This window comes from Belonocnema kinseyi, chromosome 3 (genome assembly GCF_010883055.1).
Source record: "Belonocnema kinseyi isolate 2016_QV_RU_SX_M_011 chromosome 3, B_treatae_v1, whole genome shotgun sequence".
In the NCBI taxonomy this organism is placed as follows: domain Eukaryota; kingdom Metazoa; phylum Arthropoda; class Insecta; order Hymenoptera; family Cynipidae; genus Belonocnema; species Belonocnema kinseyi.
Window position 1 is genome coordinate 97,402,394 of NC_046659.1, and position 27,447 is coordinate 97,429,840.

Consider the following 27,447-nt stretch of genomic DNA (forward strand, 5'->3'; position numbering starts at 1 on the left):
TGGTTGAAAACAATACTGTTTCGTTTAAAATTCAACTATTCCAGTTAAGCAGTCATCATATTAAATGAAAATTTATCACTTTGGTTGCAAATGTAACTATTTTGTATTGATATTTTCAACTGAAAATTTAACTTCTTTAATTTTTCATACAAAATGTATCTTTTTTAGTAGTAAATTCAACCATTCGATTACAAATTGATCTTTTTAAATTGAAAATTCATGTATTTTATTGAAATTTGTTAGTGTTGTAGTTATAAATTCAGTTACTCGGTTAAAAATTCATTTAATGTGTTGAAAATGTAATATTTAAAAATGAGATGTTGAGAATTTTAATCGTAAAAAATTAAATTCAATATATTTATTTTCATATATATTTTAGTTAAAAGAATGTTTTATCACATTATCGTCAATTTTTTTTTTATTTTCACTGTTTTTGCAGGATTTCTACTCACGTGAAAAATATTGTTCATTCTAAATATGAATAAGCAAAATATGACCTGAATTTTAAGTATAAGAAGATAAAATAAAATTGTTGTAAAATTCTTTAAATTCATGGACTTCAGGAGCAAATTCATTATTTTTACTCATTTTGATATTTACAAGAACTGAAAAACATTATTTATGATAAAACCCACCAAATTATAGACACATTCCAAGTCGATTTTTTAAAAACATGCGAAATACTTGAATGTCTCCAAACTATGAAAAATTACACCTGGATAAAATCTTGACATATCTAGAATTGGAAGGGAATTTTTTTCTAGAATTTGTGTAAGCACCCTGTAACTACTAAGGAGGATTGTTCATTTACTACAGATACTATTTTATAATGATAAAATATTCTTTTGAAACAGAGCACCTTGTATCTGAATCAAATTTATCATAAAAAAGTTTCCAAATTAATATTACAAAAATTTCAAGAACTTGAAATAACTGCGACTGGCGCCAGTTCCAGGTCAGAGTAAACTGTCAAGTTGATAAGGGAAACATACCATTTCAATAATATTAATCTTTTATTTTAGCGAATTTTAAACACTCTGACAATTTTTCAAAATTGGTAAAAAAATAACTGATAAATATTTAAAAACATCTTTTCAAGTAAGACTAACCTGCTCCAGATCTAGGCCAGACTAGACTGTGAAAACTAAACGGGTTAGACAATGCCAGATCTGAGCCAAATCAGTAAATTAGACTGCCAAACGGTTTTTTCACTAGGGTGTTATATAAAATTCCTTAATACTAGTCCTAGTGCTATATTTGAACGGTCATTTGCACGGAAAGTTTCGTAATACTCGTCAGTGCCTACGTTATCAATTTTTCTTCATTTTATTTGACAATATTTAACTTTTTATTTTACAGGATATTCTTTCTTGGTATAAATAGAAAATGCCATCCTCTATTGTTGTGGAATTTATCCGAAACTTTTTTTGAACTTGAGGCCCTCTATATTTACTTTTTTATTTTAATTTTCCGTTAAAATAATTTACTTCAAATAGTTTTTTATAAAGTATTTATAAGTACTGGAAAACTAGACTAAGCAGGACTCCCAGAATTTTTCAATTTCATGACTCGATCTTGCTTTTTCTGGATGAAAAACGAATCGTCCCGCTTTATCCGACATGTCCCCCTAAGCCACGTTTGATGGTAAATATAATTAATTTTAAAACATATGAAAAAAATAATAATACCATATTTATGTATTCTCTTAAATAACACAAATTATTTTTTAAAAATTAGGTAATATTAACTACATTTTTGGTTTCTAAGAACTATAATTTAAAATTATATTCTAGATATTTGGAATAATGGACATAAAATATTTTTTTGAAATAAATCATGGTTCACAAAGGGTATTTATATTTGGATGGAGGAACAGCATCTCACATACTTGCGCAATGTAGATGTGTAATGTATATTGTGCCCTGGCTCTCCCACTTTTAATACTATCACTGCAGTTACGGCAGTCTTCGAGTGCACACGATCTCGGGGTGGCGGCTCTGGATTCCGTCCAACTTTCTTGCATGGGGTTTCGCGCCCTTTTTATTTTAATATCAAAATTTATAATCTAGGTGACTAGAATCAAAAATATTGTCCACAATTTATTAAGAATTGTGAATCACGTATTATAATAAATTTTTTAATTCTTATAAAATCTGTAATTACCAATTATTTTTCTAGAGTGGAAATATTTCTATATGGAAATTAAAAGTCTTTAAAAATATTTTAGAAATTTAATTAATTATTCTTTTTTCTTGAAATTACTGAACTCTACAGATAAACATTTTCAAAGTATTATGTATTTTTTAACGCTTGTTAATATATCCAAGATACGAGTATTTTAAAATTGAAAAGTTTCCATTTGATTATTAAAAAAAATACGTTAATACAGTGCATTAAATCAAGGCCGATTAATTAGAATTTTATTGGTTTTCAGTCACGCTTTTTTGTTAAACCTTATAATGCATCGGCTCATAGTATTGCATATCCGATGGTTTTCTGTGCGTCAATATCAGTGTTTCGTTTTTAATGCAAAGTTTATAATAGTAAACAAATCAGATTTGTGAAATTTGATTTCGTGCCTGCAAACTGCTGACTTGGATAATGAAAAAAGTTCCAGAAATGGTATAAACTTTCTCTTCGAATGTTTGACTTAAATGTGCCGGCGAGATTTTTCGGTAAGTGAAAAAATTACTATACTTAATTTTATATGTATTTCCACCCCTCATGATATTTATTAGACCCCCATCCCTCTTGGAAAATACGTAACTTATTGTCAAAGTCCCGTACTCCTCAAATTCTAAAATAGTATTGAAAGTTTATTAAATAGTTGGTAAAAATAATATTTATAAGCGAAGTAAAAAATAACATTGGAATCGCATTTCTATATGTATTTTTGCAATTTTAATGTTGATAAATTTATGCAATGAAGTAATTTTTCAAATTAGATATGCATAAGGCCGTAGATCAGTGGAAACCAGAAAATTAGAGAAAAGTTAGAGAATTTTATTGTTCAGGGAAAAGAAAGAAATTTTGAACAAAATCTTTCCAAAGTTATAGAATTTCTGTAAGTGGCACTTACAATAACTGTCAAGGATAATAAATTTGAAATTGCGAAATTTTAATTTGAAATTGTCTTATTTTTTTATAAAAGAGATTCTATTTTAAAGATTTGACAAGATTAAGATTCTAGTCGTCGAATTTCAATGGTCAGTGAAAATGAAGAATTAGGGAATTTCGAAAATGAAGTTTTGCGACCACCCTGATGTAATATTTTTGTTAGTAATTTATTTGCCTTGTATTTTTATTATTTTAGGATCACATTCGTCTGTATGGTTTTAAAATGCATCTCTTGGTATATTAATGGTCCTGTTTAGATTGAATACATATATTATATTTTGAACATTATATTACAAATGAGAAATTTCTAACGCTACGGGGTATCGAACCTACATCTATATACCTAAATCTATTACCTAGCATCGGGAGTGCTAACCACTGCGCTAAACCGACAAGTTGAAACTCTGTGAAAAAGCCATCCTCATAAGGTGCAGTTTAGAAAAGTTAAAGAACCAAATTTTAAATTCTCCTTTTCTAATTTTTAAGTTTTCTAGTTTTAATCGGTTACAATTTTTCTTCGCGTAATATTTCGTTTTGTCCATTGTAGCCTACTTTACAACTTTTTGCATTGACAAGAAATGTAATTTTTCATAAACCTTTACAATTTCTGATGACAGAACTTAACGAATTTCATCGTGAACTTAGACAATTTTTCAATAAAATTTTTTGTATGTTTCCTGTAAGTTTTGTTTATTAGGTGCTAAAAGTGAGACTTGGCGAAATAAAGTGCTGATCCTGGGCCAGGCATCGTCGGAGAATCGGCAAATATAAAATGCCAAGATAAGCTGCCAGCACTGGCTCAACATTGGGCCGATTTGAATAAAACATGCTTTTCTGTGGTAAAAGTGACACTTGGCCCAGTAATGTGCCGTCACTTGGCCAGACTTTGGCTGATCCTCGTGAAACATGGTTCCCCGTACTACAAGTGAGACTTGACGCAATAAAGTGCCGATACTGGGCCAAGCATCGGTGGAGGATCGGCAAATATAAATAGCCAATATAGGCTGCCAGTACTGGCTCAACACTGGGCCGATTAAAATGCCGATATTGGCCCAATAACTTTAGCCGACTTTTGGCTGTCAAAATTGGACCAACACTGGGCCGTGTATTCAGCTCCGGCAATTTGCACTTGGGAAACTGTACTATTTGGTTAAAAATGAAACCATTTTGTTGAAAATTCAATTAATTTGTTAAAAGTTCATCTTTTTGACTGAAAATTTTACTATTTTCTTGAAAATTCTTTTTTTTTGTGGAATTATCAACTCTAACATTTTTTGTTGAAAATTCAACGGTGTCCAATAAAAACCGTCTTTTTGGTTTGAAAATGTATCTATTTGATTGAAAATGCTCCGGTTTTTATTGATGTATTCTCTTTTTTATTAAAAATTCAACCATTTGGTTGAAAAATTATCTTTATTTTTTTAAATTTAGCCATTTGGTCGACGTTTAAACATTTTTGTTTCAAAATTTGACTATCAAGTTGAAAATCCATCTTTATGGGTAGAAAATTCAATATTTTGTTAAAAGGCGTTTTTCTTTGGTCGAAAACTGAACTCATGAAAACTGAATTCATGTTTAGAATGAGAAACCAATTGAACGACTTTCTTCATGGATTTCTTCAGAAGCTCAGAGAGTGACAGGCTTTCCTTATTCCTTTTCACGGAGGCTTCGCGAAGTTGTTCACGCAAAAGAAGAAGAGATCGAGGACTTCAGCGCGTGTGGCCACTATATTGGTGAGTTTTTTCTATATCAATTTCCAATATTGTATTTCTTTGTTTTTTTTTTACAAAAACTTGAGCCCTTCTCAATTTAATTCGAAGGAAGATTGATATTAGTATGAAATAATAAATAAACCCTTCTTAAATAGCCCCTGCTAAAAAATCTATCTATAAATACTTTTCCTCACAGATAAGATTTTCATAAATTTTAATATAAATTCATTACCTGTAAATATACTTATGTAATACAATATTTATAAATAAATATCATTAAACCTTAAGAAATGAGTTTCTGCATTAATGCCCGTGTGCATGATTGACTGCCATGCGAATTGCAGGAAAAAAGAGCAGATTGCATAGCATAACAGACGAGTGTCATTGGCTTGTGTGCATCAATGCGTGAAGTCTTCTGCTCTGAAAACCCATATTTGCCAATCGTTTCAAATTGTAATCTCTTTTCTGATTCGATTGGCTCTTGGAAATACTTGATAAAAATCTAAACGAATTTAATTATATTTTCCAGCTCACAGATTGCAATCTAGACACATAATATAAAGTCGTAAAATTTATATATTAATATTTATAATCCAAGATTCTAAAAATTAACATCCAGATGGTCCGGCTTACTTTTTCTCACTGAATTAGAGAGGGGGTGGGCGCGCACGCAAGCGAGAGATCTAATCTGCTTAATAATTTCCCAGATCTACATTCGTGCGAAATTGGACCAAATTGAAAGTCCATCGTTTAAATAAAATGATGTATTTTGCATTATATCGCAAGATCTGTTTGTGGCTTATGAGAATCATTTGCTGTCGAGTTTTTTCGACTCGGTAAGCCGTTTTTATGTTTTTTATAATGCCATATTTAAGAGATAAAGCCCTTTTCGATCCCGGATGAGTGACTGACCGATGGGCTAACAACGAGCGTATCTTTATGTAACGTGCGTATATCTATGTTTCTTGTTGGTGCGCACATGTGATAGGATCGTGAGATATGATGCTCGGGAAACAAAGGGAGCTTTCCTTTTTAATAGACACACCCTAACAAGCAATCAGGCTATTTTTTTGCAATTTTCATTAATTTTAAGTGAATTTTACTTCATTATTAACCTTTGTGTTTATTAAACTTCAATTGGTTTTAATTTTCGAAGAAAATTTCTATATATTATTATTGGAAACATGTCCGATTTTACGAACTTTTTCTAACAATAAAAAATAATCGAATTACGGTTAATATTGGTGTTCTCACTATTATTTCAATAGGGTTCTTTATGTACCTTCTATTCGCCATTAGCATTTTTTATTTATATTAAGAGAGAGTTATTTTAATGAATAAATAATAATATGTAATAATGTGTTTAAAAGAAAAAGTATATGAAGCTCTATTTTCAGACTTCAAAAAAGAAAAAGAAGAACCCTAAATTCGAAGTAAGTCTAATTTTTATATAATTTTCATTTTTTAGGTCAAATTTTTTGGTTTCAAACATGCTTATGACTAGTGTGAAAGTTTACGAATAACTTTATCGAAACTGTAGAGAAAATATATTTTTGTTGATATTAACATATTTATAAATCACTAAATTAGACTGTAGGTGAGATACAATTATTCCCCGCTCATTAAACGGATTCTAAAATTCAGAATAGTTTTGTTGCTTTGATTTTGTTTTTAAGTAATAAATATTTCAATTAAAAAAAGTCAGGTTTGAAAGTTTTCATTTTTGAACTTTAAAGACCTGGCAAAATGATACACTTTTTACTCTAAAGGTGTCAATGAAATAAAAATCCAGAAACGTGAACGCGTGAGTTCATTTATTGTTAGTAAACAATAATTTACATTCAAGAGAGATATATTTTGTTATTGTAAGGCGAAACGTTCTAAAATGTTCTTAAAACTAATAAAGCTGTACATAATTTTGATAAATATTAACACAATTATCTTTTAATTATTTATTTATAAAATAAACGTAATTTTATAAATTTTATTTTTATTTGAACTGAATACATACAAATACTGTAGAGTATGCAGGTGTTTTAATTGAACAGAAAGCAATTTTTAAAAGAAAAGATCGTAGAGTATAACGGAATGAGTTAGAGGGATGAAGATAAAATTCTTATTTTATTTACACTATTTTTGCACGTATGCTTAATTTGTACAATTCAGAAGCTTAATTAAGACTTATTTAATGATTCCCATTAAAAAATAACATACTTAAGTTTTAGATTCGAAAAAATTAACTCTTCGCAGGTAGAGCATGTGCTTTTAATGAACGCATTTTCTTAGATACCTTACGTCGGATATTTTCGGTAAAATATACTGGATTTCTTAATCTCTTCTGGAATATTTTATTGTCAAAGTAACTTCTTGTTGGTGGGATTCATAAGAATTCCATAGAATTCTAGGCTAATTTCAACAACTTAAAAAATTTATCTGCGACAACATATGCCGGAATAGAAAATGAAAGGTTGACGAGTAACGAGTATAACTAAAATCAGGCACGAATGTTAAAGAATTAAAGATAATCCTGATTATTTATTTCCTGCTGGAAAACGGTTTTAGGATTTGGCCTGAGGAGGAATGTAAAAATATGTCGGAAGAGAAAAGTAAAATCCAGCAAAATATGCTGATTGAGAACACACAACGTGTTTTATTTTTGAAAATACCTTGGACATTTACTCGCAAAAAATTGAAAATTCAACTCTACTAAAAACGCAAAATATAGCTGAAAAGGGTAATTTCTTGGGAATTTCGGGGTGTAGAAAGAGAAGGTATATATATGGTAGGGCGCACTCGAATTGCGCCAGCGGTCAAACACCCTTCCAAACCGAAACCTGAGTTGCGCCAGGAAAAAAAGGTGTAAAAGTAGGTGGTTTTCAGATAGCTTGCATTGCGCTAGAGCTTTCTTCAGGTGCTCCTCCTATGAACATGGGACAATGAACAAGAAGTCTTGAGATACACTTCCCATGAAAAACAACATGTGATTGAAACCGACAAATACATTATTTGGAAATGTATGTAGTAAGGATGCGAAAAGGATGCATTGGGAAATCGTCAAATAAAAATAGTCCTTTAAAATAATAAGAATTTCAGTTTCAGTTAAACAGCATAGTGAACAATAATGAATCTTCAACAACAAAACAAATTTGCAGCCCAATAGTTTAATTGCTAACTCGAACGATAAACGTTTAATAAATGTGAATAAACTTCTATCAAAAAAGATAAATTTTCGACAAAAATTTAAATAGTTACATTTACAGTTTAAAAAAATATATTTTGCAATCAAAGGATGAGCACTCTATTAGTCGGATAGGTATTGTATTTTGATAGCTGGCGCAATTCAGGAAGCGAAGGACGAGGACCGCCTAGCTAGCAAGTAAAACTCTGATCGCTGGCAGAATTCGTGTGCACCGATATAGTGAACGGATGATACGAGTATGATGGTCAAGGGCATTACGGTATAATGATGAGGGATATGAAGTGAGGGTGTAAGTTACTATGGAATGGTAAGAGGTATAAATATATGGTATATGGTAGGGTAAGGCGGTGTCTTGAAAGGGTAAAGGGGTAAGATGATGGGTATATAAATTAAAATATAGAAATTCTAATTAATTGAATAGAATTCCGAGGAATTTAAGGAACTGAAATTAATTCAAGAGAATCCAAGAAAATGCATGTGAACACAAGGTGATATAAGCGAATTTATTTGAGTTCAAGTTAATTTAATGCAATTTAAATAAATTTCAGTAGATTTCAGAGAATTCAAGAGAATTTGCATAAATCTCAGTAATTTCAACAGAATGTGAATAGAACGATTCATCCAGAATAAGCATAAACCTCAAAATTGAGAACTTTACAGAGTGACTTTTCAGTAAATAAATAAATAAAAGCATAATGTTGGCAGTATGGCATTGGCAATGCGTTAAAATCCAAATGAATAAACAGCGGTTGGTCCGATGGTCATGGTGATAGCACTGAAGGGATTAATAGTTTTCACGGACGTCAGTCGCGATTGGAAGTTTCACACCCTTCACTCTGAAACATTTACCATACACATTCTGAATACATGTCGACTCTCTTGATCAAAAGAAAGTATCTTTTTTCAGATTATAATCCATATTTTTAATTTTATTGAAAAGTGAAAAAATATTCTGCAAGTAGATTCACTTTACTCTCGCGATTAAAGAAACCTGTAATTATTAATTCAAAGGAGAATGCAGCTACTTCGAAATGCACCGGAGGCTGTGTACAAACACACATATTGACGCATACTTATAAAACACGTATCAGCACGTAAGTGACCAACTGCCCACCTACATCGTTGAGAGATATTTATCTTAATTTATCATGTTTATTTGTAGCTACTGGGCATTATTTTTATTCTGAGGGGCAAAAGATATTGGTGCAAGGAAGTAAAAAATAATTCTATAATTTTAAAATAAATTTGACTCTTGAGTGAAGAAATTATTATTTGAATATAAAAATATTTTTTCAATAAGATGAAAATAAAAATACCAGACAGTTGACTTGACCACACGCACTACACGTTCAGCACCACACTCATTGTTGACCGGCGAACTAATGACCAACATATTCATCATTCAATCGCATATTTCTTTATGATATCTCCAAACAATACTCTTCATCATCGACAAAACCCTACCCAGTATTTACAGTTGATTTCTTAACCTGTGATTTACATGAAATAAAACTAATTCATTATTTTTCAGAGTGTATTTTTGAAATATTCAAGTAACTTCTTAATTATTTTTCCAACGAAAATATTTTTATGAAAAATCACTCAAAACTTACGAAATAATTTTCTTTTTTGATGCATAGAAATTTTAACGTCATGGACAGGTTCCATACTTTGACTGTCGTACCAATTTTCCACTCTACTACGAGTACCATGATAGTTTTATTATTTTATTTATTTATTAAAGTAGTGCATTTTTTATTAAAAAATAAATAATTTTTTCGAATCATTTTTGCACAAGGCGGTTATTTTCTACCAAAGGTGAAGTCAATTGGATAAGATTTTGAGGTAATCATTGCTCATCGACATTGTGCTATAATAATGACAAAAGTCACGTATATTAAAGTGATTTACATAGTCACATAAATAAACATGTTTTATGTAGCTAAAACGAGAAAAGTGGCTTAAAGAACATAAATATCGATTGAGCGCTCCCTAAATATTGTCTAATTATTATTTTTTTTCGAAAAAATAACAATTTAGGATACGGTGCAACTTAAAATTTAAAACAATTCTATTCTATACATTGGGGCAGGTCTGAATACTATGCTATTTTTTATTTGTACATTTTGGTATTACATTTTAATACAAAACAAAGCTGCCATGTCTACGAAGTAATTTTGTTGAGTTTTTAGGAAATGATAGCTTGCTTTTTCAGTTCGATCAAAAACTACATCACACTGCCAAGAGGGTGGGAGGTTAACAGGTGTTTTGAGGATTTGCGACGTAGGGGGTTAACGCAAAATGTGCTTGGGAAATATAAATGTGAATTATAATTTTTTTAAACACTTGAAAAACTTATAGTTAGCGATTTTTTTTACTAGTAAAGCATCTAAATATAAACTTCATACTCTTTTCCCTGTTCCCCTATTTTCCCTTTTTCTGGAAGAATTCCACTTTTTCCTCTGTCTTCAAGAAACTTACCCTTTCTTGTTTTTTCGCTTGAATGCGAACTGAATCTATAGCACCTAATAATAAAATCCAAATATTTTTATTGAAAGTTCATTCTTTTCAATCGAAAAGTCTAGTATTATATTTTTGGTTCAGAATTAGTCTCTTTTAAAAATTCAACTATTCGGTTGAAAGTTGAACCTATTTGTTAAACATTAACTTTATTACTTTAAGATGGAACTATTTTGTTGCAAATTTGTTTTTTTTTCTTTGGTTAAAAATTAAACTTTTTATCTGAAACTTTAACCTATCCATTTCTTGTTGAAAATTGATAGTTTTCAATTGAACATTTAACTTTTAAGTTTTTCATTAAAAAGTATATTATTGGGCTGAAAATTCAACTGTTTTCTTGAAAACTCGTCTCTTTGGATTGAAAATTCATCTTTCCTGGTTGAAAATTCAACTCTATTTTGAAAAATTCTTCTCGGCTCAAGTATTCAACTATTCGGTTCAAAGTTCTACTATTTTCTGGAGAATTCGTGATTCATGTGTGGAAGTGTGCATAATTGTAATGTCACCCTGGACCCTGGGTGGTTCAAGCTTTGTGTGCTGATCTATAACTGAGAAGGGGAGGGGAGAAAAAAGTCTTCTAAATAGCGTGACTTAGTTTTTGAACAGCCCCTTGAAACAAAGTTATATTTTTTCAATTTAAATTTGTTATTAACACTAAACCAAAAACTGCACACACACACACACATACACAATATTACCAAAATTTTAGTACCCATTAGGGAAACTTTTTCAATAACAAAATTTTTGATAATAGATTTTATGCTTTCACGATGATTCATTTTGATAAAAAGAGATATTTCGGGTTTCACTCGTTTAAAAAACTACACGAGTGAAACCCGAAATATCTCTTTTTATCAACAAAATTTTTGTATCCTTAGTGCCGCACCGTAGAAATATTTTTGATTTGAAAAAATAATCAGAGTTTCTTATTTGTAATAATACGAAGAAACTTCTAAGCACAAAATTCGATTAAAATTTTTTTTTGTATTTTCGGCCCACTCTAGTATACACAACAGTCGAAAATTGAGACTATTTTCTTTTAGTTGTTTCTACCCAGGCGGAAAAATTATATATAGTTTTTATATAGTGTGAAGTTTTATATATAATATTCATTGGTTTTATACAAAAAATCAAAGAGCAGACGATTCTGTAATTTCCGACGGTAGTATATTAATTATTACGTTAATTATTATTTCATTATTTCACAATTCATTCTTCTAAATTGTAACTTTCGTTGTTACCTTTTCGTTTTAATTAAGTTTAATATTATTTCGAAGTATTTAAGATTTGAGGTAGCATTTTCTACTTATTAAATTACCCGTAGACTTATAGTGATTTCATGTTGACACCATTGATGTATAGTCCATTCAGTAAATAAAATTTGAATAATTTTTTGAACGTGATGATGCGTGACGCAAATGCCCCTGAATTCCACGAGGATATCGGTATCGCAAATTGGCTGTCATAGGTGGACGTCTAAATAAACTGATGTGCGTCCGTTCGTTCGAATAATAATTTCCGGTAGTGGCAAAGAGCCCGATTGTTTCCTGCAGAACGATTATATCCCCTGAAATTATTCTCTTTCATTATGATTATTTTGACACGTTAAAAATTACTGTTACAATAGAGAGTCGCTGTAATGAACTCCTTTTTACACTCTAAATTTGAATCAGTCAAAAGTGACTGATTCTCAGTCAATTTTTAACTTTCACTGACAATATTATGTATTTTGAATCATCCTATCAGTATCCGTCAAAATTCCTTAAAATTGTTTGAAATCCTGTGAAATCGTATAATATGTCTTCAAATTGCTTTACATCCTCAAAATCCTATAAAAAGACCTTGGAATCTCTTAAAATGTATTTATTTGGTTGAAAATGCAACTATTTTGCTAAAAAAAATTTTGTTAAAAATTGATCTATTTTGCTGTAGAATCTTTTCATTTTTCGTTGAAAATTAATTTTTTGAACTGAAAATGTGAGTGTTTCAGTTTTGGTTACAAATTTATCTTTTTTTAGTTTAAAAATAAACTATTTGGTTGAAGATTCATGTTTCTTAGTTAAAAATTAAAGTACTTACTTCGTTTAAAATTCATGTTTTTTGTTGAAAGATCATCTTTTTTTGTACGAAATTTATATTCCTAGTTAAAAAAATAAACTTTTTAGTTTAAAATTCAACTGTTTGGTTTAACGTTAAGGGACATTTAAAAAAATTCTAGTTAAACCAATCAGAATTCTGGGTAATTCAACTAGAATAGAGTGTTAAATATGCCCTTACTATAAATTCCGATTAAAAGTATCAGAAGTTTCTGGTTGACAATTTTCTGGTTAATGTTATCAGAAATTCGGTTAAACGTAACCAGAAGTTTTTGTAAGATTAACCAGAAATATTTACTAGCCAGTTTTCTGGTAGCTTAACAAATACAGCGTTCTGGTGAACATAACCAGTTATTCTGGTAAACTAACCAGATGTTCCGGTAAGCTCAACCAGATATTCTGGTACACCTTGATTTCCGACTATTGAATTTCTATATTCTTCCACCTTCATGGAGTCTTCCTAATCCCCTCTGAAATTGCATGGGCCACAGGTTAAATTTTTCCAAAGAAAATAATCTACAAAAAGTTTCCGACAACAAAATGCAGCAAGTATCTTCCGCTTTGTTCAAATTTCGTCTCTCTATAATCTACATATATTGTGAATGCATGTATAATAAATGGCGATATTCGTTAAGATTGTTTTGTTCGTGATTTTAAATAATATGCATGTAGATCACTTGGTCTATACCGAAATTCTCGAACATTCACTTTGTTTATTTATTGCCTGCAATGTTAATATTTTCGATTTTTCGAGAATATTTTACAAAGACAAACAAAAAATATGTGCTTTGTTCGGTAGTATTCCTGTAGCATTTGTTTTTAGACAGATAACGCGCAATTTCTTCTCATATCACAATCGAATTCACGGTTCACGAAATTATTCACACTTATATAACTGAAAATACAATTAAAAAATCGCGATTTTTTGAGAATTGGACATTTACGCCAAAACGTCAATTGACAAATCTAACAAAATTATATGATACAAAAGACAGATTTCTGGAAATCGGCGAAAGATCGCGACACTTCTGTTAATAGAAATATTAACCAGAATAGTTTTAACCAGAAAAAAATAACCAGAGTTCATTAACTAGAATTTTCTAGTCATATTAACCATAATTGCGGATTAAAATAACTAGAAATTTTTTAACCAGACGTGTCAAGTATTTTTAACTCGAACTTTTTTTGGGGTGGAGACCACGTTATACTCAGAGACATTTCATTAGAATAAATGATAAAAATGAATGAGAATTTAGTATAATATCGTTTCAAAATAGGGAAAATATTTCAAGATAGGGAAAAATTTCAAAATAATTTCAAAAAAATTTCGAAATAGGGTTTCAAAATGGGGAAAAATTGATTCGAAAGAGGGAAAACATCTTTTGAAGTTACCATACAAAGCATACGAGAATCTCAAACGACTATATGGAAAATAACTCACTCTACCAAAAGATTAAGCCATCAGAAGGAAGAACTAAATTCACAAATTAGATATAATTAAATATGGAAACACGCGTGCACGTATTATTTTCAATATTATATATACTTAATTTATTCACTATACATACATAATCGCACGCCTAATCGGTATGAAAAATCGGAACGTCTGTGCGGCGAGATTCGAACCTAACTTACCTAAAGCACTAACGCATTCCCTAACAACTAAACCCTACGGATAACTTATGATTATTATGGAATATTTGGCAAAAATCTCAGCTAAGCGGCGTCGCTTGACAACTCAGGGCAGTATGTCAAATATCTGGGCCCTTTTCACAAGTGATTTGTTGCTTCAGACATTTTGTTAATAAATAGATTAAACATTTTATCACTTTCAATGATTCAATTGATTTTTTTATCAAATACCATTTTTTAAACGGATTTGATAATATTCTTGTATGAAGAAACTTCTCTTATTTAATATCCCAATAACTCAGTACAATAAACTTGAGTGTATTTAGATGTAATATTTTATAAATTGTATCTCATTGAATTAAATCTTTCATCTTAATGTATAAATTTCGTGAAAAAGAATTCATAACGTTTTAAATTCAATAGTAAATAAAGGAATTGAAAATAGAAAGAGTTAACTTTTATTTAAAATGTTGTATATCATAACCTTTTGGTTCGATCGGAAAATTGCGGAAAGAATTGAGAAGCATTCTCAAACGAAACTATATGAAAAATCTAGACTAATGATTTCATACTTTGGTATGCGTCTCGGATTTCTGTCAACTTCATATTGACAATATCAATTTCTAAAATACGTATTCGAGGTTATGATATTCACTATCTTTCTTATTTAAATTATGTTTTGAAAACTGAGTAAAAAGTATATAATTTTTTTATAGTGTTAATTCTTGAAATGAAGATTTATAATATTTCGTATTTAGAATACTAGTTTGTCGCCTTCGTGTTTTAAATAGTCGTATGATACTATTAAACTTCGGTACTAAAATACTTAATTGAACTAAAATACTAAATATTGAATTAATAATTTAATATACATTAGTATTTTAAATTAATGATTATCTACTGCAGGTTCATTATCTTTAGCAGAGTGGTCCCCCCTAAACACTTTTCTTGAATTAATCATTTTAGTTAGAAACCCATCTCCTTAGTTGGAAATTGGTTTTTTAAATTGAAACTTGATGTTTTTAGGTTGAAAATTCATGTATTTGGTTCAAAATTCAAGAAAAACCTTGGAAACCTTGGAATTTTTTTAATCCCGCGAAATCTTATTAAATTCCTTTAAATCTCCTAACATTTTCGAAATCGCATAAAAATTCTTTAAACCCTGTAAAAATTGGTTCAATTCTGCAAATTCTGTGAAATGTTTTTAAATTAGAGATTAAAAAAAACTTTTTTAATCTTGTGAAATTCTAGAAATCGCTTGAAACCTTCAACATAAAAATCTTTGTAAATATTCCGAAATCTGTAAAAATCTTTCCCTTGAAATTCCATTTAAATTTTTTAAATCCTTTCAAAATTCGTTAAAATATTTAAAATCCATGGGAATCTTTCAAAATCTCTTGAAATCTTTTAAAATATACAAAATTATATTAGCATGTTTTGAAAGCCAATAAAATGCCTCAAATTCGTTTTTAATATTCGGAAATCCTTTAAAATTATGTTATTTTTTTGCAAATTTTACGAAACCGTCTAAAGTCTGTGGATAAATTTACTTTAGAATGTTTTGAACTCTCTTAAAATCCTTAATTTACATATTCTTGATATATTCAGTGAAACATATAAAATTTTACTTAAGAAGAATGTCGGGGGCACGTAAATTCTGATGAATTTTTACAGTAGGGGGTGGGGTCTAACATTTCAAAAATCTTCCTTACCTAATTAATGGACGTTCCCTTATGCATTGTATCCAGTACTTTTCTTCTGAATGTGACTAAAAAACCGTTTCAAATAATCCTTTTTTGAAATTGATGTAGCTCTGAAGAAATTATGCAATATGTACTGTGAAATAATGGTGTATATATAAAATTATATTAGAATTATATGCATGCGTACATTCACTAAAAGAGAAGTTAAGAATATCGAAAGTTATTTGATGAGAGAGGACCGGTTTTTAATATAATTAGATAATATAGGCAACGTTAATTTTCCTGCATTATAATTCCATGGTGGCCTTCGTTCATTTCGAACATGACATGCACGAAAGCCTTTACGTTATCTTCTGTTCCCCTTTTTTTTTTGTTTTTAATCGTTTTTTTTTGCTTACTTTTAGATAAAAGTTTGAATATAAAATCAGATAATAAGATGGCATGAATTCTCCAAATCTAAATTCAGTTTTGATTTAATTAATTGTATACGCATTCATAGTTACCGCTATTTGTATCGTCTACCCTCTGTCAATTATAATTATTATTCCTATATTATTGCTGTATTTGATCAAATGTTCATAATTTTAAATAGTAAATCTGTTTTGACATTTTTATTCGTAGATGCAGATGTGTCAAAAAAATGACAATCAATATTTTGTAAGACCATTAATTCAATTGTAGAGGCTAACTGTTCTTGGTTTACGCCCCTATTGAGGGTGAATTAATCGCGAGAATAAGAAAGGGTGTACTGAAGAATCATGACAATCCAGATGTCATATTTCATATCAATTCACATATTGTATTTAAATGTCTCTATAGAGGTTTATGTCCTTCTCTATAGCTTTTAATTATTAGTTCTTTATCTTAGAGAGGTATAACAAAATTATCTTTGCAGATTTTCTGTTCGATGATTAATAAATAAAAAAATGGTTTTATTTTTTAGGTTTCTGATGCTTATAATAATCCCAAAGATCGCAACAGCTTATTCCTTACGAAATACTGATACATATCCACTGCATGTGAGTATTTTATTATTTTTAAATTTAATTATTCAAGATTCAGTTGAAAATATTTTCAGTCAATTAATATTGAATTTTGATTTGCGCTTTAAAATATTTTGATGTCAGAATCTGAAGTGTATCGCGGAAAAAGCATGTGTCCACTGATACAAATTTTTCAGGAAAGAGAAAGCACATTCTGAAAAATGAAATTCTAAAAAAAAATAAGAAAGTACATTCGAGATTTGATGAACCAATTGACTAGAGAACTCAATATGCAACATTTTTATTATATTTATTTAGTTATTTAAAAAGAAATTTTATATCCCAATTAACATCAAACGTATGTCTAAAATATTACATAAATGCATCACGAGACAAATAGAAAGCAGAAAAATGACAAATTAAATGTAAAATAGTTGTTTCTTTAAACGCATAAATTTTTACAATACCAGTGTTATTTTTACAACAAATATTTAGTTTATATGTCTTTTGTAACTATTTAATACAACAAAAACCCACTTTCGGTTTGAATTTGGATATATCCTTGCAACACAATGTGCGGTAGAATTTTATAGAATTTTTGAACCAATAAAGCGTGTTTTAGAAAAATGGCACTTACATGATTATACCGTGACACCCTTCAACTGTGGAATGTAGAGACATTCTTCAATGAAGTTATTCCGGGTTTTTATGCAAGTTATCAATTTTCTGCTATCACAGAAGAGTTTTTCTTCGTTAGCTATTAATTTGAAGAGGCCTCTTTGCCCGCTGCATTGATGTATCTTGTGAGGATGTCAATTGCCCACCCTACTATCTGCAATAAGTACTTCTTGTGCTCTAGGCGAAGCATTTTTTTCACTTTTACTTATTTTCTTATTTAATCTTATACTTATATTCAGAAACACATGCTACAATCTATTAATCTTCACTGTTAAATTGATCTTGAGGAAACATTTTATATTTATAATTACACTGGAACCTGGAATTAGTTACCTCGGATTTACTATATTAGCGTTAGTTGCATCAGGTTGCTTCATGCGTCTAAATCCAATCATGCCCGAAACCATAATTCAATTCATGTATCAGTGTATTCCATTTTTTATGTTCTATTTCTATTAAACATGTTCGGATTCATTCTTTAAAGGATTCTTTCCACATACTCTTAAATTGTTACAATTGGATATTATGCAACCATTTTCACTTGCAGTTTTTTATAATTTGAAGCTTGAAGAATGGGTGCGCATATTCGATAGTTTAAATAGTTTTCTGCTTAATCCTATAATGAATTTATTAAAAAATTTTGCGCGATTCTAGAAAAATCATTATAAGAAACTCAGTAATAATAATAATATTATTAATAAAATAATTTGTATGAATTTCCCCAGGTTTCAAACAATTTGTAGAGACCTTCAGGGAATAAAATAAATTTTGTTTCAAGTGATTTCTACGTATTTAAACGATTTTAAAGGATATGAGAGAACATTAGATATCTAAAAGATTTTAATAGAATTAAAAATTTTAGAAACCTGTTTGAAAATATTGGAAAATTATTTTACAGAATTATAATGGTCGACGAAATCCCCAATCAGGAGTCATCCGAAATAATCGGGTCGAAGGTAATTGGGGAGTTTGGGGTCCTTGGGGTGACTGTTCCAGACCTTGTGGAACAGGAGTACAGTCACAAACCAGAGAATGTGTTCCCATTCGGTAATTTATAATTAATTAATTATATTATGTGTAAAATTACTCCAACGTGGTATTTAATGCATATACTATTTTTTCATAATTAGTGTTAAACGATTTTGTTCTTTTAATAGATCTCCCATATTGTTAATTTAATTTTAAACACTGAATATTAATTTCTATCAATTGTCAAGTCTAGTGAGGTCTATGCATAAATTTAAAAAATAGATGCCCTTGTTTTTGGTAATTCTTTTTTATCTCTTACAGAGGGCCATTACGGAAGAGGAGTATTATGGGACATAATGATACAATCAGCGACCGGCCCAGTTGTCTCGGGATATATAAGAGATACCACATCTGCAATACCCAGGTAAATCTGATTCACACTTTGAAAAATATACCGGTTTTCAAAGGTGAAGGGACATTTTAGGCATCAAAATAAGCGTCAAATTTGACAGGCTACTTAGCTCACCGATAAGGAGAGTAAAAGGGATGGATCATAAAGGAATGACTTATGAATCTTAAAAATAAAAAATTTACTTTGCATAAGAAGGGAGACGATTTTAATGTGCGTATTTAAATAAGACGCGGATTTACATATAGTAGATGGCAGTCATAAAGTGATTCTTAAAAAATACTCTCTTTCTTAACAGATTTTTTAATTTAAAAAAAAGTGATGGACTTAAAAATAAAAATTCTTACAGGATTGTCCTATCTTTTTCCCAGACGTGAGAACTCAGCAGTGTTCAAAATATAATAGAAAATTGTATAAAGGACGTGTATTTGCCTGGGAACCTTTCTTAGATGGTAGGTTTTTATTTAAAATGAATATGTCAGAACTGAAAATGTAGTTAAATATTTTTCACGTGACTTATAATTGTACGAATTTTATAACAAATACCCTTTAAATCTAAATACTAGTCCCTAGAAATGATGGGTTGCATTACCAAACTAGATAACCAACAAAATCGGGGTTTTTCAAGAAAGCGCGAGAAATAACATTCTGTAAAATATAAATATCCATTTAAATGTGAAACAAAAGTTTAGGCTCGAGCTAAACTGTTTCTAAATTAAGGCCAATAAAGTATGATAAAAAAACATATTCAGTTCCAAGAAGTAGAATGTGGAAGCTTACAATCTCAAAGTGATAGGAACCTAAAATTGGAACAAGGTCTATTGTGGATGACGATAAAAATTACAGTTTTTAGTTTAAACAAAAAATAAAAACTTAAACTCGAGATATTGAGTTGCTGACTTGGGAGAAAATAAGTTTCATCAGAAAATGTTAACCAATTCCAAGTAAATCATTTAAGAATTTGGAGGTACAAATTTCGTATGTTTTGAAAAGAGTTTTTAGAGAGAGACTAAAAATCTATTTTTCAATTTCAAAAAATAATAAAAACTTGCTCACGAAATATAAAGGGGTTGAATAAGAATAAAAAAGTTATCATCTTCAAAAATTATTCTTTCCGGGAAAATAAAGATTTAGTATAATGGTAACGCACTGTAACAGGTGCTTTCTTACAGAAATATCTATACAAAGAAGAAAGGTATATGTTTCCTTATAAATAGATTATAGTAATTTTGAGAAATATCTTTTTTCTTCGATAGATAAAAAGTTAACTGAAAAAAAAACCCTATAAAAATGGCTTTTTTTAGAAAATGAAGATTTAAAATTTTGGTTGGAATTTTTTGGTATTTGAGTGTTAAAAACTGGAATATAATTTTATTCAAGGGCTTTTTCTCTAAAAAAAATATATTTGTGTATTTTACTGTATTTAAGACTTTTAGAAAGAGGAATAATCTTAGAAAAATGTTTAAAAAGAGGAAAGAGTTAGGAAATGAAGAAAAAAGAAGATATGGGATATTAAAAATGAGATTTCGAAGAAATTCGTTTAACACGATATTATGTATTTAATTTTTTAAGAATTTGTTAGGCAATAAGATTTTTTCGGTAAAAAATTGGTTATCTAGTTTTGTACTGCAACCCTTTAATCTGGAAAAGAAAAGTGTTCTTTAAAATCTGTTAAAATGTTTTGCGATTTCTGATCAAATACATTTTTCCAAGAATATCATTTTTTATAGCTCCAAATTCTTGTGCTCTGAATTGTCGAGCAATAGGAGAAACATTTTATGCTACACTTGAACCTTTGGTCTCAGATGGCACTCATTGTCGTCCAAATTTCGTTTTGCCAAGTTCAAACATTTTTGGAGTAGATTCTGCCCAATGGTTGTGTGTAGCTGGACATTGCAAGGTAAAAATGATTAATTCATTAATTCATTTTAATTAAACTAAACCTTAAATTAATACATCTATATTAATTAATTAATAACAAACCAATATGGAATCTCAATAAAATCCAAAAAATATGGTACCACTAAGTACAGGATATAAGACAATTCGGTACTAAAGTTTTAATTTTTCTTAAACAGTTTTAAAAGTAAACATAGGAACAAAAGCGCAGTGAAATTCTGATACTGTGCCATTTTTTGGGCTTGTGGTGGTGGGAAACAAACCCGACTGAGTTGTTCTTCGCTTTTGTTTGGTCACGCCTGAGCTACCACCGCACACTCCGCGCAACTCCTTTTACTCTTACTTGTGGCGTGGCGTCGATTCTCGGAAGAACTATATCAGGAGGCCCTTTATCAGAGTTTCACTTTACTAGGAAAGTTCCATATTATTTGTTCTAAGTTTACAATTGCTCGTAGGATTTACATATGTCCCAAAAAACACTGCATAAATAGGATTGAAATACCAAAAAAGTTCAAAATACATCCTGTTTCAGTAGTATTTTTTTGTCGAAATTGCGGAAAAAGTCTCATTTCATTTTTTTTTTCAGAACTTTCACAAGAGCTCACAATATTTATATTCCAAATAGGTTTTGTTAAAATATGCCTCAAATAACAAAAAATTTATAAACTCGTCCTGTTCCAGCAGGATTTTTTGGACATAACACTTAAAAGAATATTTAAAAAAAAATGGAATCCATTTTTCTACTACTATTTTTCTGACAGCATTTTTCACGGCATGACTGTATTAAAAGTTCGTAGGACATGCTTGTGGATTTGTACATATTTCGAGAAAAATGAAGTGAGACTTTTCTAGGACTATTTAAACAAAGAAGATCTTCATGAGCGAGAAATATTTTTAACTTTTTGGCACTTGGTTCTATTTTAGCAGAACTTCGGTTGCACACAATTTTTCGGCAAGATTCTTTTTAAACTTTCTTGGGACATAAATCCTGTGAGCACTTGTAAAATCCGGTACTTTTTTTCGGAGTTTTTAGAATCCCAATAGGAATTTTTTTACTGAGACTGTTACATTTTATAAATATATTTTCGTTTTGTAAAGTCGGTAGGTTGCGATGGAATAATAGATTCAGGATTAATTCTCGATTCTTGTGGAATTTGCGGAGGAGATGATAAAGACTGTAGATTGTTCGAAGGAATTTTCGATGAGCCAATTTTGCCGAAAGGATATCACCCTGTGGTCACGATTCCCAAGGGAGCGATGTCTTTAAATATTTCAGAGCTTCGTTTAAGTGGGAATTTTTTAGGTCAGTTTCTTTTTCTTTTAAATCAAGACTAATAAAACTAATGTACATATTTTATGAAGAGTATATTTTATTTACAGCTTTAAGGGACCAAAATGGTGATTATATTTTGAATGGTCCCTGGTCTCTTAGTCCTAGTGGTTTCTACGAGGTGGCTGGTACCACTCTGTTGTATGAGAGAGGAGACGAAAATCAAGTGGAATACATTCAGGCTATAGGGCCCTCAAATGAATCGCTACATTTGGAGGTGAGGAGACCATTTTTTACTTTTTTTAATTTTCAGTAGCCCTAAGGGGCTATTCAAAAATTACGTCACACTGTCTGCGTGGGGAGGGGGGCGCGGTATTAGGATTTGTGAAGATATGCCGCGTAGGAGAGGGGGGAAAGGTAGGAAGAATGTGACACCACACATGGAAAATACGCACGTGAATAATAATCTTTTAGAATGTTTGAAAAAATGAAAATAAGTGATTTCATTTTATTTAGCTTAAGACAGATCAACCAAAAAAGTTTGAAAGTAAGGAAACACGTTTTCTTTGTATTTGTTGACCTATAAAAAGCGTTTTCCAAGGTGGATGAAAGTGAACATTAAGAAGTTCTGAAAGAGTATTAAGTCAATAGGTGGCTCCTACAACCAATAAAAACAATCTATGCTAGTAGCAAAGCGAATGTTAGGGTAAATGGGGAACTGAGACTGAGTGACTGCTTCGATAGTATGCAAGGTGTTAGACAAGGATGCGTTACGACCTCATGAATGTTTATTATATTCATGGACAAGTGTGTAAGAATAGCCCTCTTCGACGACAAAGGTGTAGACCTCGAAACATTAAGGGTATGTGGGTTAGCGTTCGTAGATGATAAGGTTGTTATTTTGTTTATAGTGAAAATACAGTTAAACTCTTCTATAGCGGGGCTGACTGATTGCGGGGCTGACAGTGGGTAGCAACTAACTCATTATAGCCTGCTCCGCTTTTGTTTGTTCACGCCTGACTGCTCGCCTGAGTGACAGCCGCAGATCCCGCGCACCCCGCGCAGCACCTGTTACACCTACATGCGGCGTGACGTCAATTGTCGGAAAGGCTATAGAAGGGAGGGCTATTGAAGATTTTCACTATCTGGTGGCAAATGTTAAATTTAGTTAAAAATGACACTATTTTTTTTAAGTAATACTTTTTGTTCAAAAATTCATCTGCTTTGTTGAAAATTCGTCTTTTTGGGTTGAAAATGTATCTTTTTAGTATAAAATTTATTGGTTGAATATTCAACTAATTCTTGGTTTAAAATTCAACTGTTCTCTAAAAAAATCGTCTTTTTGGCTTAAAGATTCGAATATTTTGTTAAAAATGCAAATGTTTGTGGTCTTTTGTTGAAAATTCGCTTTTTTTCCTTGAAAGTTCAACTTAACCCTGTTTTGAGAGCAGGTTGGGTTGTGAAGTCTGTTAAAATATTATGTTTTGTTTTATTTATTTTAGTCGCTTATCAAATAAAATCAAAGACAAAATTTTAATTTAAAGGAGGGGGTGAGTTGTATTTGTGACGTCGCAAAGTGGGGTTCAAGCTTTGTGTGATGATGTGTAACGGAGAAGAAGAAGAGCTAAGAAAGTGTCTAAAATAGAGTGACGTAGTTTTTGACCGGCGTCTAATAGACTTTTTTAGTTTGAAAGAAATGTTTAAAAAATGTTTCATTCACCTTTAGATTTTATTCAACGAATCAAATCCTGGGGTCTTATACAAATACACTTTGCTGACACGTGATATTCCTGAAAGTAATTCCATTACATTAGCTCCTATTGAAGTTCCAGGTATGTTTAATTACATTATCGTAATAATTTAATTGATAATTGATATCATGAATTTGAAAAATAATTTTAGGTGCCCTGAATCAAGAAAATGAAATTCCTGATGCGACGGTCCAGGGTATTCAAGAAACTACAACTGAATTGTAATAAATGATTCTCTTTTTTATATTAATTATTTTAATTAATATTTATTTTAAAAGACGAATTATAAGTGTATCCTATTTTAATTCCTAGATTTTTAAAGATACTTGTGTAATTTTTAAATTATTCTAGAAGTCACAGCTCTCCTTTAACATACCAAACGCCAAGTGGACGTGAAAATGATAAAAGAACAAGGCAATTAAACATAGCAGTCACTAGTATACCACCAACAACTTCTATGGCAGGCGATCAGCCAAATTCAAAAGTCAAAAAAAGACGAAGAAAGTTTGGGTGGAAACTTACTAGTTTCTCCGCTTGCTCGAAACCCTGTGGAGGAGGTAAAGTCATTCGATAAAAAAGAGGGATTTTTTCTATTAGTTCAATAAATCGAAAAAATTCTTCATAAGATTCGTTTTTTCCTAGGTTTTCAAAAAGCTCTTTTCCAATGTTTCCGAAAAAGCACGGACGAAATTGTGGATGATCGTAAATGTAGGAATATTATAAAACCTGTGGGCCCTTCAGCAAGGTGCAATGATCGTCCTTGTGCTGCTAGGTAACCTAATTATTTATTTGCCCATAAATGATGTTACCAATATGGGTGTAGTGCCAAAAACTACAGTTGCAATAGGGGTGTGAGGGGGGGGGGGTTGACGCGAGAGTTGAGATTCTTGAGAGTTTTGCGAAAGATGGCCCTGCAACGGTACACGTCAATAATAATTCAATAAGTTTAAATATCACTTTTATATTTCAGACATCATAGTCTTTTCCTCAATCCCTACTTTACCCCTTTTTTTAAAGAATTCTTAATTTGCCTTTGTTTTCAAATAAGTTCTGTTTTTTTAATTCATCTTGTTGGGTTTAAAATTCGAATATTTAGCAGAAAATTAACGTTTCATTAAAAATTCATATTCTGGTTTTTAAAATTAAACTATGTTGTAGGAAATTTATCATTTTTGTTAAAAACTTCATTCGTTTTAGTAGACATTTTATCTTTTTTTGGCTAAACATGCAATTTTTTGTTTAAAAGTGAATCTTCTTTGGTTGAGAATTCTAGGATTGTTGGTTGAGTTATCATCCATTACAAGAATCATTAAAAATTATTCTTTTTTATTTTGAAAAATCCGCTACTTGGTTTAAAGTTGAATAACCTCTTAAAAAAATATTTTTGTTTGTTTGTTGAAGGTTCATAATTTTAGTTGCAAATTCAACTATTTGATTGTGAATGAATTTTTTTTCTTAAAAAATAATATTCTTTGGCAGAACATTCAACTATTTTGTAGAGAATTTGTCTTTCTGGCTTGAAAATTCAATAATTTGATAGACAATTAAACTATTTGGCTGAAAAATGAACTTTTCTGTTGAAAATTCATATTTTTGCTGCAAATTTAACTATTTTGGTGGAACAATCACTATTTGCTTGAAAATATTAACCATATTGTTGCAAATTCGTTTTGTTGTTAAACATTAATTTTTTATTTCAATTTGTTGATGATTCATCTTTCTGGGTAGAAATAAATCTTGGCTATTGAAAATTGATCTTTTGAGTTGGTGATTAAACTGTTTTGTCAAAAAATGTCTTTTCTGGTTGAATTTGACTGGTTGAAAATTAGTTTTTTTTACTGAAATGTAATTTTTTAACTGAAAATTTAACTATTTCCCTTTTTGATCAATTACCTTTTTTAGTTGAAAATTAGCCATTTTGTTGAAAATTCATCTTTCTCTATTGAAAATTCATTCTTATTGATTTTTTTCTAAAAAATTCTTTAAAATCGTTTTTTCGGTTGAATTCAACAAGTTGAATATTCTTTTTTTAAAGTCATTTTGTAAACTGACCTTTTAATTATTCCATTTTTAATAAAAAAAACTTACCTTTTTAGTTGAAACTTTATTCTTGTAGGTAAAAATGCAGCTTTTTGGTTACAAATTCCACTATTTTCTTAAGTTCATATTTTTTTGTGTAAATTAAATTATTTCTTAATAATTTGTCATTTTGAATTAAAAATTTAACTTTCAGTTTGTAACTGGAACTGAATTTGGTTGAATTTTAATCATTTTTATTTAAAATTTCGACCATTCAGTTGAAAATGTATCTTCATAGGTTTAAAAATCAACAATTTCCTTTAAATTAATTTGTTGGTCGAAAATAAAATAATTTTGTTGAAAATTCGTCCTTTTGGATTGAACCTTCAACTGTCTTCTACAAAATTTTTTTTTCTAGCTTAAGAATTCCACTATTTGGTTGAAAATTTATTTGTTTTTCGTTGAATTTGAATCCGATTGTTTCAAGATTCGACCATTTATGTTCGATGAAAATGCATCTTCATAGCTTAAAAAATCAACTATTTTGTTTAAATAATTTTTTTGGTCCAAAATAAAACTGTTTTGTTGAAAATTCATCCATTTGGATTGAGAATTCATCTTTCTCATTGGAAATGCATCTTGTTGGAAACGTACATTTCTTGTTAAAAATTCATCTTTCTTGGTCGAAAATGTTTTTCTTTTTATTATTGAAAATTCAAATGTCTTCGAAAAAACTTGTATTTTTTTCTTTAAAATTTACCTATACGGTTAATAGTTCAACTATTTTGTTCAAAATTCATCTCTTTTGCTTGAAAGTTTAACGATTTAGTTTTTCATGCAACAGTTTGGTTACAAATTAATTTTTGCTTTTGAAAATTCGACTTTTTAAGTTTAAAATTCATCTATTTTGATAAAAAAAATTGTGTGTGGTTAAAAAATTCAAGTATTTTGTTCAAAATGCAAATATATTTCGACTTGAAATCTTAAAAATGTAAAGGGGTTTTATATTGAATTGAATATGGTATCTACTTAAACGGATTAATTTCTCTGTTATTACCCCTTTTTTTAATCATCCTTTTGCCCCCATTTTGAGAGTATTTTGGGCTGGGAAATCTGATTTTATAATATTTTTCAATACAATACAATATTATTATTATTATTATTATTATGTGTTTTTATCAAACTTTTACTCGAGTAAACCCGGTGATACATCATAGCCACGGACTAAGTCAAGTGATTGATGAGATTAGAATCTTATAACTTAATTCAAATAATTTAATACGATGGTTGAAACCTCCTGCGATGATGTTGTAGGTATACAATTACGAGCGGCCACGAGCTTCGGAGGTGACAACAGTCACCTCTGGATGCTTTCTTAGAGCTACCATCTTTATTACAGTCTGTCAAGTTAAAGCGTGGGTGGCTTTACTCGCAGTCGGTAAGGTGTATCGACATGATTTTGGTGTCAAAATATTAAGAAGAGCTCCCTC

General features: G+C 30.1%; 1 protein-coding gene across 1 annotated transcript in view; it reads left to right on the plus strand.

The window, feature by feature from the left end:
• Positions 1 to 1,976: 1,976 nt before the first annotated feature.
• LOC117169429 (thrombospondin type-1 domain-containing protein 4) overlaps positions 1,977 to 27,447 on the plus strand; it is a 28,267-nt gene continuing 2,796 nt past the window's right edge. Inside the window, exons 1-14 of the mRNA XM_033355805.1 lie at positions 1,977 to 2,069; positions 2,435 to 2,675; positions 4,697 to 4,850; positions 16,923 to 16,998; positions 18,539 to 18,687; positions 18,931 to 19,033; positions 19,368 to 19,470; positions 20,749 to 20,918; positions 22,016 to 22,220; positions 22,298 to 22,464; positions 23,914 to 24,019; positions 24,090 to 24,159; positions 24,290 to 24,495; positions 24,581 to 24,710. Of these exons, the coding sequence (XP_033211696.1) occupies positions 4,726 to 4,850; positions 16,923 to 16,998; positions 18,539 to 18,687; positions 18,931 to 19,033; positions 19,368 to 19,470; positions 20,749 to 20,918; positions 22,016 to 22,220; positions 22,298 to 22,464; positions 23,914 to 24,019; positions 24,090 to 24,159; positions 24,290 to 24,495; positions 24,581 to 24,710 (1,610 nt within the window). The 5' untranslated portion in view covers positions 1,977 to 2,069; positions 2,435 to 2,675; positions 4,697 to 4,725. The remainder of the gene's footprint in view (positions 2,070 to 2,434; positions 2,676 to 4,696; positions 4,851 to 16,922; positions 16,999 to 18,538; positions 18,688 to 18,930; positions 19,034 to 19,367; positions 19,471 to 20,748; positions 20,919 to 22,015; positions 22,221 to 22,297; positions 22,465 to 23,913; positions 24,020 to 24,089; positions 24,160 to 24,289; positions 24,496 to 24,580; positions 24,711 to 27,447) is intronic.